The 12481-nt window shown below is 45.6% G+C and overlaps 2 protein-coding genes across 4 annotated transcripts in view; one reads left to right on the forward strand and one right to left on the reverse strand.

Moving 5' to 3' along the window:
- The window catches only part of IQCD (IQ motif containing D), a 22971-nt gene extending 15166 nt beyond the window's left edge, over positions 1 to 7805 (reverse strand). The window contains exon 1 of one of the 2 annotated variants that reach the window (XM_068563157.1): positions 7763 to 7805. The gene's annotated coding sequence lies outside the window, so the exon portion shown is untranslated. Of the gene's footprint in view, positions 1 to 7382; positions 7606 to 7762 lie in introns of those variants that run through there. The other variant, XM_068563156.1, reaches the window with a different exon arrangement.
- Positions 7806 to 8226: 421 nt separating this feature from the next.
- TPCN1 (two pore segment channel 1) overlaps positions 8227 to 12481 on the forward strand; it is a 63366-nt gene continuing 59111 nt past the window's right edge. The window contains exons 1-2 of one of the 2 annotated variants that reach the window (XM_068562338.1): positions 8227 to 8392; positions 10837 to 11073. In XM_068562338.1, coding sequence (XP_068418439.1) covers positions 10962 to 11073 — 112 coding nt within the window. In that variant the 5' untranslated portion in view covers positions 8227 to 8392; positions 10837 to 10961. The remainder of the gene's footprint in view (positions 8393 to 10836; positions 11074 to 12481) is intronic. The other variant, XM_068562339.1, reaches the window with a different exon arrangement.

The raw sequence follows: 12481 nt of genomic DNA on the forward strand, positions 1-12481 counted from the left end.
AACAGAAGATAACAATGTCTACATCCTGATGTTATTTCATTCCAGCTAGATACTGTGACCCAGGAAGGATGGGTCTGAGACCAGATCTCTGTCTTGCTAAAAAAGCAAGATTAGCAAGCGGTAGGGAGATGTTAAAGACACACTAAGAAAAAGAGAGAAGAGACAAGGTACTAATATCAGGAAAGAAAGAGGGGCCATCACTACTGATCCCGTGGATGTTAAAATGATAACAAAGGAATATTATGAACTTTATGGCCATCAATTTGATAACAGGTTGTGGATGTTACAATTTGCTTAGCTGATTTCATGTGCTTTTGACAGTTCTGCCATGTTTCTGAGAGGCACAATTCTCACCCACCCCACGACTTCAAGACCTAACACTCCGTGCTTTCACCTGTATCCTGATGTTCTGCTTATGACTCAGAGAAGTCCTTGATGGCTAAGGGACTCCTGGTCGCTTAGTTCTGATTCCTCCACCGACCTGCTGGGTTAATGGGCAGAGGTCTTGCCTTTGAAGCAGCAGCATTTTTCCTTTCAGCCTCAGGAAGATCCAACTGGCCTGTGAACCACCCAGCTAGCTTTTTTTCAGAACGCTACAGGCTTTATCTGAGCCTTCCAGGTCTAGAGCGGGGAAGGTGAGGGGCTGGAAAGGGGCAGGACATTCATGATGAAGACTGCTATCTCCCAAGTAACTATCCTACAGTAGGTGCTCAAGAAAGCACTATTGAATAAATGGAGAGATGGCAAACCCAGCTTTAACAACAGCCCCGTTTCCTCACAGGGCGATGTTGGCATCATAGGGTAATGTTATTTCACAAAATATGTTCTGTCCTGCATTAGAACCAGGAAATAGTGTCACATTTCAATAGTGAAAATGGTGGGCCAAGATCTGGCCTATATGGGTTGTCTCCCATCCCTGGACACAGGGCTTGGAATTTTAAGGTAAAAGATTTAAATATATTTTGTTTTTTCTTTTTCATGGTTTAGTTGCATTTTTTTTCCTATCACCACTTTTTTTTTTTTTTTTTTTTGGCTGCGCTGTGCGGCATGCAGGATCTTAGGTCCCCGACCAGGGACCAGGGATCAAACCCACACCCCCTGCAGTGGAAGTGTGGAGTCTTAACCACTGGACCTCCCGGGAATTCCCTCTATCACCGCTTTTGAAGTATTACCCAATCCTATCTTGTCCTTTTTGAGAACCCATGTTTCATGGATGACATTTGGCTTGCAGAAGGTTCCGGGGCTGGAGCTGAAGCAGTGAACACTGGAGGTATTAACAGACTGGATTGCATCGGTGGTGATGGCTCTGTGGCCACAGGCTCCAGTGTTATCCTGTGCTTTGGAGACAGAGGACCCTGAATAGTGACTGAGGTTGGGAGGGAATGTGCTCCCAGGGACAGATTTCTAAGCTGCTGGTTATAATGAACAACTCTCTACTGGCCACTGGCCACGGCTATAGCCCTGGGCAAATTCACTTGACCTTCTGGACTCTCATCTCTGAAGCTGAATGGCAAAACATGAGCCTACTGCACAGTGATTAAGTTTGTGTGTTCCCATGTCAGACAAATTTGAAGTTCAATCCTAGGGGATCACCACTTCCTTGCTGTGTGGCTTTAGGCTAGTCAATGAACGTCTCTAAGCATCTTCGGCTTCCTCACCTGTAATGTGGGGACAGTAACAGAACCCACGCTTGATAAAACTGTTGTGAGTGTGAAATGAAGTCCTGACTCAATCATGTTGAGATTTTAGGATGACTTCCAAAATGATACAATTTAATATTAACATTTGAATACTTTTAAAAATAGAACATGTATTTTTCCTCAAAATAAAATATATTTGTTTTTGTGCAGTAAGGTTTATAAAGAGCCAACATGGATCCATTTTTTACTCCTTTTTACTATTTCTGTTTTTAATTTTGCAGGTTTCTGCATTATTCATGACTTTCAGTTAGTAATGGAGGAGGACAGAGATCCCTTAAACCGCTCACCATTTTCCAGTCTCTTCCCGCTTACAAATTAATTCATCACAGTTCTTAATTCCTCTTTTGGCAGTGTGGTTTTCGATGTGTTTATTTCTGGTTATATCCAACTGTGGATAGTATCACTTAGGTTGTTTCAGACAGAAGGAAGAATTTCTTAGCAGTGAGTTTAGATTCTTCTAAAATAAACTTCCCCCACTTAAAAATATATACGTATTTAAATCGTAATCTTAGCAAATGCAAAACACTGGCTTTTCCTGACCGACAGATTATGTTGTAGAAGAGTGTTTTTTAAACCATGACCCTTTAGTGAGTGGTGGAATCAATTTGCCAGTTGAGACTAGCATTAAAAATAAATGAAATAGGGCTTCCCTGGTGGCGCAGTGGTTGAGAATCCGCCTGCCAATGCAGGGGACACGGGTTCGAGCCCTGGTCTGGGAAGATCCCACATGCCGCGGAGCAACTAGGCCCGTGAGCCGCAATTACTGAGCCTGCGCGTCTGGAGCCTGTGCTCCGCAACAAGAGAGGCCGCGATAGTGAGAGGCCCGTGCACCGCGATGAAGAGTGGCCCCCGCTTGCCACAACTAGAGAAAGCCCTCGCACAGAAACGAAGACCCAACACAGCCATAAATAAATAAATTAATTAATTAAAAAAAATAAAAATAAAAAAATAAATGAAATAGAATAGAAAATATCATAGTGCACTGCATGTAGTAAGTATTCTTTTGTATTTAAACAGGCCTCTGCTGGATCAAGGAGGAAAATGTATTTCTTTGTCTGGCTTGTGGTTAAAAAAAACCAAGGGACTTCCCTGGTGGCGCAGTGGTTAGGAATCCGCCTGCCAGTGCAGGAGACACCGGTTCGATCCCTGGTCCGGGAAGACCCCGCATGCCGCGGAACAACGGAGCAACTAAGCCCGCGCGCCACAACTACTGAGCCTGCACTCTAGAGCCCGCGAGCCACAACTACTGAGCCCGTGTGCCACAACTACTGAAGCCTGCGCGCCTTGAGCTCACGCTCCGCAACAAGAGAAGCCATCTCAATGAGAAGGCCGTGCACTGCAACAAAGAGCAGCCCCCGCTCACCGCAACTAGAGAAAGCCCGCATGCAGCAACAAATACCCAACACAGCCAAAAAACCAAAACCAAAAACAAAAACAACCCGTGTTCAAAAGCCCCCATATTAAAGGCATTTGATTGGTCATAGGATATAACCTGCTGCGATTATTTGAGAGCTAAGGTCAAAGAGATACTTTTCCCTGATGCTCTGTATTTCAAATGGTCTTGATTTTCAATCCCTTTTGCTTTCAGTTCCACTAACTAGGGCCTGAAGGGAAAAGGTGTGTGTGTGTGTGTGTGTGTGTGTGTGTGTGTGTGTGTAGCACTTGTCTTTTGGGTCAGATAATTCTCTCCTGTGGAGGTTGTCCGAAAAGGTGTGTGTGTGTGTGTGTGTGTGTGTGTGTGTGTGTGTGTGTGTAGCACTTGTCTTTTGGGTCAGATAATTCTCTCCTGTGGAGGTTGTCCTGTGTGTTTGTAGGATGTTTAGCATCATTCCTGGCCTCTACCCACTTGATGCCAGTAGCACCCTTCTCCCACCATTAGCTCTGATCAGTTGGAGATGAAATATCTCCAGACGTTGCCAAATGTCCCTGTGGAGTGTGGGTGGGGTGCTCCTGGTTGAGAACCGCTGGTCTAGACCACAGCGGCCTGGCTTCCCCGTAAAACTCCTGGCCTCCCCCATGCTAAGTCCAGGGCTCTATCCAGATTCAAAGGAAGGCTTGCCCAAGCCTAGCCCAGCTCTGTCTGACGAGCTGACCTCAGCACCATCTAAAGCCACCATCAATTACAGAATCAAGATCAGATTCACAAGTTGGGTCTTAGGAGCCCTGGGTGCATGACTCTCTCCTGTCAGGGGCTCTTGGAATAAGTCTAGGCAAGTCCCTTATCTCCTTGGCACCTGGTGACACGACACCTGTCTTAGCCACATCAAAAGGGAGCTGAGTGGAGAAGGGATGGTTTAATAGACAGGAAAGCCCTTTGGAGAGTTAAAAGCTCTCTTCAACGGGGAGTGATGATGATGATTATATGTTGGGGGATAAATCACGTAGTGCATCAGCCTCATTGCCCAGAGCTCTTTTCTCCCAGGGAAAAAGGGAAGTACATGTGGGGAACTTAGCAACTGAGTAGGCAGGAAAGACTCACCCCTTTAATTCAATTTTTTTTTTTTTTTTTTTTTTGGCCAAGCCACGCAGCTTGCAGGATCTTAGTTCCCTGACCAGGGACTGAACCCGTGTCCCCTGCAGTGAAAGTGTGGAGGTGTGGAGCTCTAACCACTGGACTGCCAGGGAATTCCCTATTTTTTTTTTTTACTGTAAATCAAGTGAAAATCCCAAGCTAAAGCCCTGGCATTTACATCTAACCATGCCTGGAGCGTGTTCCCAAGGAATGCCTCTCCCTGAGCCAGGGCAGAGGTCTGGCTGGGATGCCCGGGGCAGCCTATCCAGCCTGGAGGCAAGGATATTGAAACTGACTCTGCAGCCTCTGTTACTGTTTCTTTCAATTAAAAGGCTTGGTAGAGGGTGAAGTCTGGGAAAGGGAACTGTGGGATAGGTTTTTGCCTTCTACTAACAACTTTATAATATTCAGAAAAGGCGTGAGCGGTGACCTCAGAACTTACCCCTTCTCACTCTTGACGTTCCCACTGTTTTCTTCTTTAACTATTTGGAATTCGCCAGTGAAGGCATCTAGCACTGGGCTTTACTTTGAGGGCAGATTTGTTTTTTTTTCTTTTTTCTTTTGGCCGCGCCGCACAGCTTGTGGGATCTTAGTTCCCGGACCAGGGATCGAACCCAGGCCCATGGCAGTGAAAGCGCTGAGTCTTAACCACTGGACCGCCAGGGAATTCCTGAAGACTATTTATTTCTAATTCAATCTGTTTACTTGTTATAGGTCTATTCAAATTTTCTCTTTATTCTTGGGTCAATTTTAATAATTTGTATTTCTAGGAATTCATTCATTTTATCTAAGTTGTCTTTTTTTGGCATGAAGTTGTTCATAATATTCCTTATAATTCTTTAAGTTTCTGCAGTTCTGATTTTGGTAATTTGTGCCTTTTATTTTCTTGGTCAGTCTAGCTATATCTTCCTGATGTACTGACCTTCCTATCAATATAAAATGTCCCTCTTTGTTCTAGTAATATTTTTTGTCTTAAAATCAATTTTTTTCTGATAGCAATATAGCCTCTCCAGCTCTCTCATGCTTACTCTTTGCATGGATTCCAATTTTTTACTTTCAACTCCTTTGTGTCTTTGAATCTAAGGTGAGTCTCTTGTAGGCAGCATATAGTTCAGTCTCACTTTTTAAATCTAGTCTGGCAAGCTCTGCCTTTTGATTGAAGTGTTTTTTCCATTTACATTTAATAATTTACGTTAAATTATTCATATAGTTGGATTTACATCTGTCATTTTGTTATTTTTTTTATTCGTCTCATCTCATGTCTTGTTTTGTTCCTGTGTTATTTCTTTAATGCCTTTTATTGTGTTAAATAAATATTTTTAGTCTACTCTTTTGATTCTTCTGTTGATTTAAAAAAATTTTTTTGAGTTGTTTTCTTAGTGGTTGACTTCGGGATTATAGTGTGCATCTTAATTTATCACAGTCTATTCTGGAATACTAAATATTTTCTATTTGATGGGTCATTGTTATCCTACCTTTTTTCAATTATTTAAACATGGCTTCCTTTAGTTCTTTGAACATATTTATAATAGCTTCTTTGAAGCCTTTGTCTGCTAAAGCCAACATCTAGGGACACATAGAGACACTTTCTGTTGACTGCTTTTTTTTCCTGAGTACGTTTACACATGTCTCACAACTTTTATTGAACACTGGAAATTTTAGAGGGAAGATTTTTTTTTTGTAGCAACTCGGTATTTTTTCCTCCCTAATGATTGTTGTTCTTGTTTTGCTTGGGTGTTTGGTAATTTACTTCCTGGACTAAATCTGTCAAGTCGGTCTCCTCCACAATGTGTAGCTACTGATGTCTCTGCTTAGTTTTTTTTTCATATTTTTATTTTTAAACCTGGCTTCCTAGGGGTCGCCTCTGTATCCACATAGTTTAATATTCAGCCAAAAGTTGGTCCAAGGTTGTGCTCAAACTTTGAGCCAGTAAGGCTTCTGTTCTCCCATGGAAAGTGCAGCACGCACTCAGCACGTCTACACAGGCTCCAACGGCCAGGGATTAAGTGGCTTGGGCCTGCTCTGGTCTCTGCTACACGTGCGCATAACCTCTAGTCAACCAAGATATACACAGAGCTCATCAGGCCCCCTGTGGCTGCCTCACTCCCCAGGAACTCTAAGCTTTCAGTCCATTGTTTGTGCCAAATAGGATTACAACCTTGGACTGCTAGAGCTGCCGGCCTCCCCTGTTCTCTTCCCACCAAGATTGCCACTTTAGCCAATACTCCTTCAAACCAAGTGAGCCCCATCAGACAGTAACAGTGAAGCTGTTGGTATTCAGGGGGCTACCCACCCTGGTTGAACTATTATGCCCATAGAACTGGGGGTGGGGAAATCAGAGAAGTCTCAGGTAAGTATAGCACAAACTTGAAGTTTGGTGGTTTTATGAATAAAAACTCTCAGTTTGTTGTATGACTTTGGTTGATTTTCAGTGTGCTAACATAGCACTAGATGGTTTTGTCCAGCTTTATAGTTGCTTTTAAAAATTATTATTGTGGTAAAATATACATAACAAAGTTTACCATTGTAACCAGTTTAAATTCAGTGGCATTAAATTGTTACATTCACATCTATGTGCAACCATCACCACCATCCACCTCCAGAACTTTTTCATCATCTCAAATTGAAACTCTGTACCTATTAAATAATAACTCCCCGTTTTCCCATCCCCCCAGTCCCTGGCAACCACTATTCTACTTTCTTCCTTAGTTAATCCTCACAACAAACCCTTTGTCTTAAGTATGTAAATGAAATTATATTTTAAGGACAGGACGGGGACGGGAGTTAAGTTCTAAAGTTAGCACAAAAGGCCAAAATTGGTATAATCAAAATTGCCTGATTTAAACACTCACTTTCGGGGACTTCCCTGGTGGCGCAGTGGTTGAGAATCTGCCTGCTAATGCAGGGGACACGGGTTCGAGCCCTGGTCTGGGAAGATCCCACATGCCGCGGAGCAACGAGGCCCGTGAGCCACAACTACTGAGCCTGCGCGTCTGGAGCCTGTGCTCCGCAACAAGAGAGGCCGCGATAGTGAGAGGCCCACGCACCGCGAGGAAGAGTGGCCCCCGCTTGCCACAACTAGAGAAAGCCCTCGCACAGAAACGAAGACCAAACACAGCCAAAAATAAATTAATTAATTTTAAAAAATAAATAAATAAATAAACACTCACTTTCATTGGATGCTCTCCCTGGGATGTATAGGCCGTTGGGTGAAATGGTAGCGGACTTGTAAACTACACTCTCACCCCCAGCACCTATGTTTGACTTGAAAGTAGTTAACTTTGATGTGACTCCACTTGACTAGTATCATCCACGTTTTACGGATGAGGAAGTGGACAAGTGGAGGGGCAGAGTAGAGGATGCCCAGTAGTCCTTGCAGGGGGTCGAGAGGGAGGTCCAAACTGAGGCAGGGGCTGGAGAGCAGGGTCCTGAGTCGGGGACGGGCTCACGGTGGGGGGTTACTGATTCCTCAGAGAGCCAAAGGATAGAGGGCTAGACCCCATTCACCATCTCTTCATCATTCACAGCCCTTCCCCACAAAGTCATTCACCTGCTCAGAGGGCTTCAGGTTTTTCTACCCGTGGTAACCACCGAGGTGCCTGCGTTGCTAGGTTACCGGCCAATCTCAGAAGGCGGGACTCAGCGTCTGATTGACTTTCTTCTTCACCATTAAATTCCTTATTCTGCTCAGTTCGTTCCACCTCCTTGAGGACTGACCAATCAGGAGCACCGTCTCTCTAACCCTCCACCAATTGGAAGACTCGGGCCTCCCTCTGGGTTGGGCTGACCGAGTAAGGCGGGGAGAAACGGAAGGGAAAGGGGCGGAGCTTCTTCGTCCCGCCCCTTCTCAAGGAGGCAGGCAGGGAGTCCTGCATTAGCAGCAGGCAAGAACTGGGGAAGGACGTAAGACTTGACCAATCAGAGCTCACCATAACAGCCGAGGTAGCCAATAGGCAGCGGTGAAGGAAAATGGGGCGGGGCCGGTGGGGTGGAAGGAACAGTAGGCGGTGGATGGGAGAGCTGGCGCAGCTGCCGTGGTGGCGGCGGCTGAAGTGGCGGTGGCTGCGGCGGCTGCTGCAGCTGCAACAGCTCCGGGCTCGTGGCTTTGGCGGCGGCGCCGGAGGGCTGGGCTGCGCGGTGCGGACCCCGGCGCGCGGTCCGGGTTGCTGGGGCGGCGCATGTAAGAATTCAAGGGGTGTGAGGGTTGGCCTGATGGAGAGGGCAGGGGTCAAGGGTCAGGGGGCTCGGAATGAGGGCATTGGAACGTGGGAGGCGGGCAGGTAGGGCCAAGAGGGGCTGCGGGGAAGTCATCGCCGCTTTTCTCTCCCTCCAGCCCTGGTCGTGGGGACCCCAGCGTGGGGATCGCCCGGGGAAGCCCGGGGCGGGGAGAAGGGGCGCAAAGACGAGCACGTGGAGCAGGAGCCCGCACTCCTCTTCGTTACCCTCCTCCCTCGTCTGCTTGTCTCCCTGGCGCCCTCAGGCGACCCACCCCGCAAGAGCCTGCCTGCCCTCTTTCCCTAGGACCTGTCCCTAGGGGTGACCCTTCCCTTCTGGCTCCTCAACAGAGGGAGAAGCACTGTGACCCTGGGCAAGTCCCTTCTCTCCTCTGGGCCTCACTTTTTCCTCTCTGTGAAATAATGGGTTTGAATTCAGATGAGGGGACCCTCTGGGAAGAGATGAAGGGTAATGGTTAAGTGGGGAGGGTCCCTGAATTCAGACTGCCTGGGTTGCAATATGGACTCTATCACTTCCCTGCTGTTTATTTACAAGAAGCAGTTTAAGTTAACCCTGCTAAGCCTCAGTTTCCTCATCTGTGAAGTGGGGACATCAGCTAAGTAAGATTTCCTAACAGCAGCACTATTCACATTTTGAGCCACATATTTCTATGTTGTGGTGGGTCTCACCTGTGTATGGTAGGATGTTTCCGGGCATCACTGGCCTCTACCTACTATTACCCCCTACTTGTGACAATCAGAAATGTCTCCATACATTGCTAATGTGTGTGTGTGGCGGGGGAATCACCCCGGCTGAGAGCCACAGAACTAATGCATGCGTTGCAAGCAACCAGTCATATACAGTTAAAATAAAAACCAGTAGCTATTTTGATAATGATACAATTAAAAAAGTTCTTCTTGATGAGTTGAGAAAGTTAATAGATTCTCCAGCCTTCAAAATAAATATGGGAGAGAATGACAAGATGTTAATAATTGTCAAAGCTGAGTGATCAACACAAGGAAGTTCATTTATATATTCTCTCTACGTTTGAGCGTGTTTGAAGATATCTGTGATAAAAAGTTAAGCCAAAAAGAAAAAAAATAAAACATATAATGCTTAAGACAGCCAAATGGTAACATCTCATTTGGAATTTCCTTTTCTGTCTTCCCACTACTGAGATTTAAAAGTGAAATTAATCCCCAGATCTGGAGGAAACTTAAAAAAAAAATCTTGCAGGAAGTTTGCTGGGCAGAGCACTACAGGCTTAGCAGCAAAGAATGGTGCTCACTTTTACTGCCTAATTTTAAGAAGATATTGACGCACAGGGGCCTGCCCTGGATTGTCCTGGTGATTCCTGAAGGAGGTAAATTGATAGGTTGCCATTCAGTGGGTTAGTTTGGAGGCAAACTTGATTGAGACCAGAATACGGCAGTTTGAGGAAGGAACCTGCTGCTGTTTTCAAGTTCAAAGGTCTGCTGTTAGATCTGCTGAGTGTTTGCTTTTCTTTTGGTCCTCCTCAGCGGAAATGGGAATGTTTATAAATAGGAACTGTAACAGGCTAGTTCTGACCGTTTTGAATTGGGAGTTCAGAATGAGCGTTTTTGCTGTGTGATTCCGGACATCACTTAAAAAAATATTCTAGTCTCTTCCCCTTCCTCCCCAAATACCTAAATCTAGGAGAATAATAAGAGTGATATGGGCAAATCTAGATGACCTGGCACACTAACTCTTTATAGGTCATTGGAGCTAAGTGCTGCCTAAATACCAGGGCTGGGACATGGAGGAATTGTAGTATGGTGGCTGGGAGCACAGGTCTGGAGTCAGATTGTGTAGTTCAAAGCTTGGCTTTCCAGCTGTGGGTTCTTGGACAAGTAAGTTACTTAACTTCTCTGAGCCTTAAGCCCCCCCCTCTGTAATGGGGGATAATAATCCTACTTATCTATTACGAAGTTTCAATCAGCTTTACTTAAAAATTGCTAGAAGAGCCCCAGCATATAGTAAGCGCTCACTGAGTATTAACTACTATTATTTGAATGGTTGTATATATATATATTTTTAAGTCTTTAAAACCTCTATGAAACTCACACACAAACAAGGGTTAAGAAGGGTAGAGGGGGAACATATTAGCCATAATCCCAATCTCCAAACATAATTACCCTTAACTTTTCAGTATTTAATCTTGCACAGAATTTTAGTGCTATTATACTGCAGTACTCTTTTTTATTGAAATATAATTCACGTTACTATAAGATCCATCATCTTACATGTTAAAGGGTACCATTCTGTGGTTTTTAGTATATTTGTAAGGTTATGCAGCCATCACCACTATCTAATTCCAGAACATTTTCATCAGTAGTGGTTGTATTTTGATAATTGTCCTTTTTTTTTTTTTAATCCCCCAAACCCTAGAAGATGCCACTGATGGAGGAGTTTCTGAGGAGAACCTGTGGGCCAGTGGCTTTGAACTGGAGCTCAAAGCAGAGACTATTTAAAGCTCTGGACATCACATCCTGAGGGCTGTAGGAGAGGAGAACATGGCCGTGAGTTTAGATGACGACGTTCCCCTCATCCTGACCTTGGATGAAGGTGGCAGCACCCCACTGGCTCCCTCCAACGGCCTGGGCCAAGAGGATCTGCCCAGCAGAAGTAAGATGGTAGGGTGGGCTGGGGGAGGGGGTGCAGCTTTTCTGTTTCAGGGGGCGAGTTGTGGGCTTGGTGGTCTGATGGTAGATGCATGTACCTGAATGCCTGACCCGATGTTTGACTCCCAAGTTCTGACACAGAAACTACTGGGAGACTAATCCTGTGGGGTCCTAATCCTGCACCCTCAATTTAGGGGTGCTTTCCGGGACTAGCCTGCCCTGCTTCCCTCAGCGCCTCCCCTCTCTTGCACCTGTGGTACCCTGGTTTTGTTCATGGATGCTTGGTGGGGACCTCAGGCAAACCTTCTCCTTGGCTAGCTTCCCTGCCCCATTCCTTGTTAAAAAAAGAAACAGATTTCAACATTGGCCTCTGTCTGCCTGATCTTTGGCAGGAAAGTGGAGTTGACTGCTTCTCCCCACTGGCACTCAGTCCCTGTACTGCCCAGGACAGGGTGGAAGCGGGCAAGCATTTGTCGTGATCCATTGATTTGAGGGTTTGGGGTTTTGCTTTGTCTTCCTCTAAACCAAAGCCCAGCAGCACAAAGTGAACCCACGAGAGGTTGTGAACTTTAAATTTTTTAGATTTTAAGTGTGTTTCTGGCAGAATGAGAGGCCTTAAAAACCTTTCTTGTCCCAAAGCCATTTGCTTCGTTTGCTCAGATCTTGGGTCCAAGAGAGGCTTAAAATAACTTGCTTTTTACGGAGGGTCCTAAGATGTCAGGGGCTAGTGCTTTAGGGTCTCCTTAGCAGATGGAAATTCTACCCACAAGCCATACTGCTGAGCCAGGGGTATTGCTCGTGTCCAGGGAAAGATAAGCCTGGCTCTCCCATCTCCTTTGTCCAGAGAGAACACAGTTGGCTTGCAGGGAGCTTAACAGCCTCCCCTTGGAAGTGGTGAAGGACAGCATTGTTCCCGTGGATGGGAGTGCAGTGGGAGGCCTGGCTCCCTCTAAACTGGCCTCTCTTTGCTTTAGCGTGTTCACCCATCCAGAGTGGCAGAGCTGGGCGATCGAGGAAGGTTAGAAAGTAGACCAGATTTTTCCCTAAGTTCCATTCAGGACCAAGAAATCAGTGGCTGTGATTTCAGGCCCACTTCTTAAATACCCTAGAGTTGGCAAGCTAAGTGTCAGGCTCTTTCTTACCTGTTATCCTAACTAAGATCCTTTTTGCAAGGTAGACAGTATTATCCCAATTTTACGGAGGAGAAAACTGAGAGTCAGAGAGGTTAAGGAACTCGCCTGATGTCACACAGCCAAGCAAGCGGTTGAGCAGAGATTTGAACCCAGGACTGACCCCAAAGTTCCTTCCCCTCCTCTTCTTCCCTTTTTCCTCCTCCCCCCCTCCTCCCTCTCCTCTTCCTTCTTCACAAGCCCTTAATGAGTATGAGTGCTGGTCCTTAGCATTTACATATA

Source organism: Eschrichtius robustus, chromosome 14 (genome assembly GCF_028021215.1).
Source record: "Eschrichtius robustus isolate mEscRob2 chromosome 14, mEscRob2.pri, whole genome shotgun sequence".
NCBI classification, from domain to species: Eukaryota; Metazoa; Chordata; class Mammalia; order Artiodactyla; family Eschrichtiidae; genus Eschrichtius; species Eschrichtius robustus.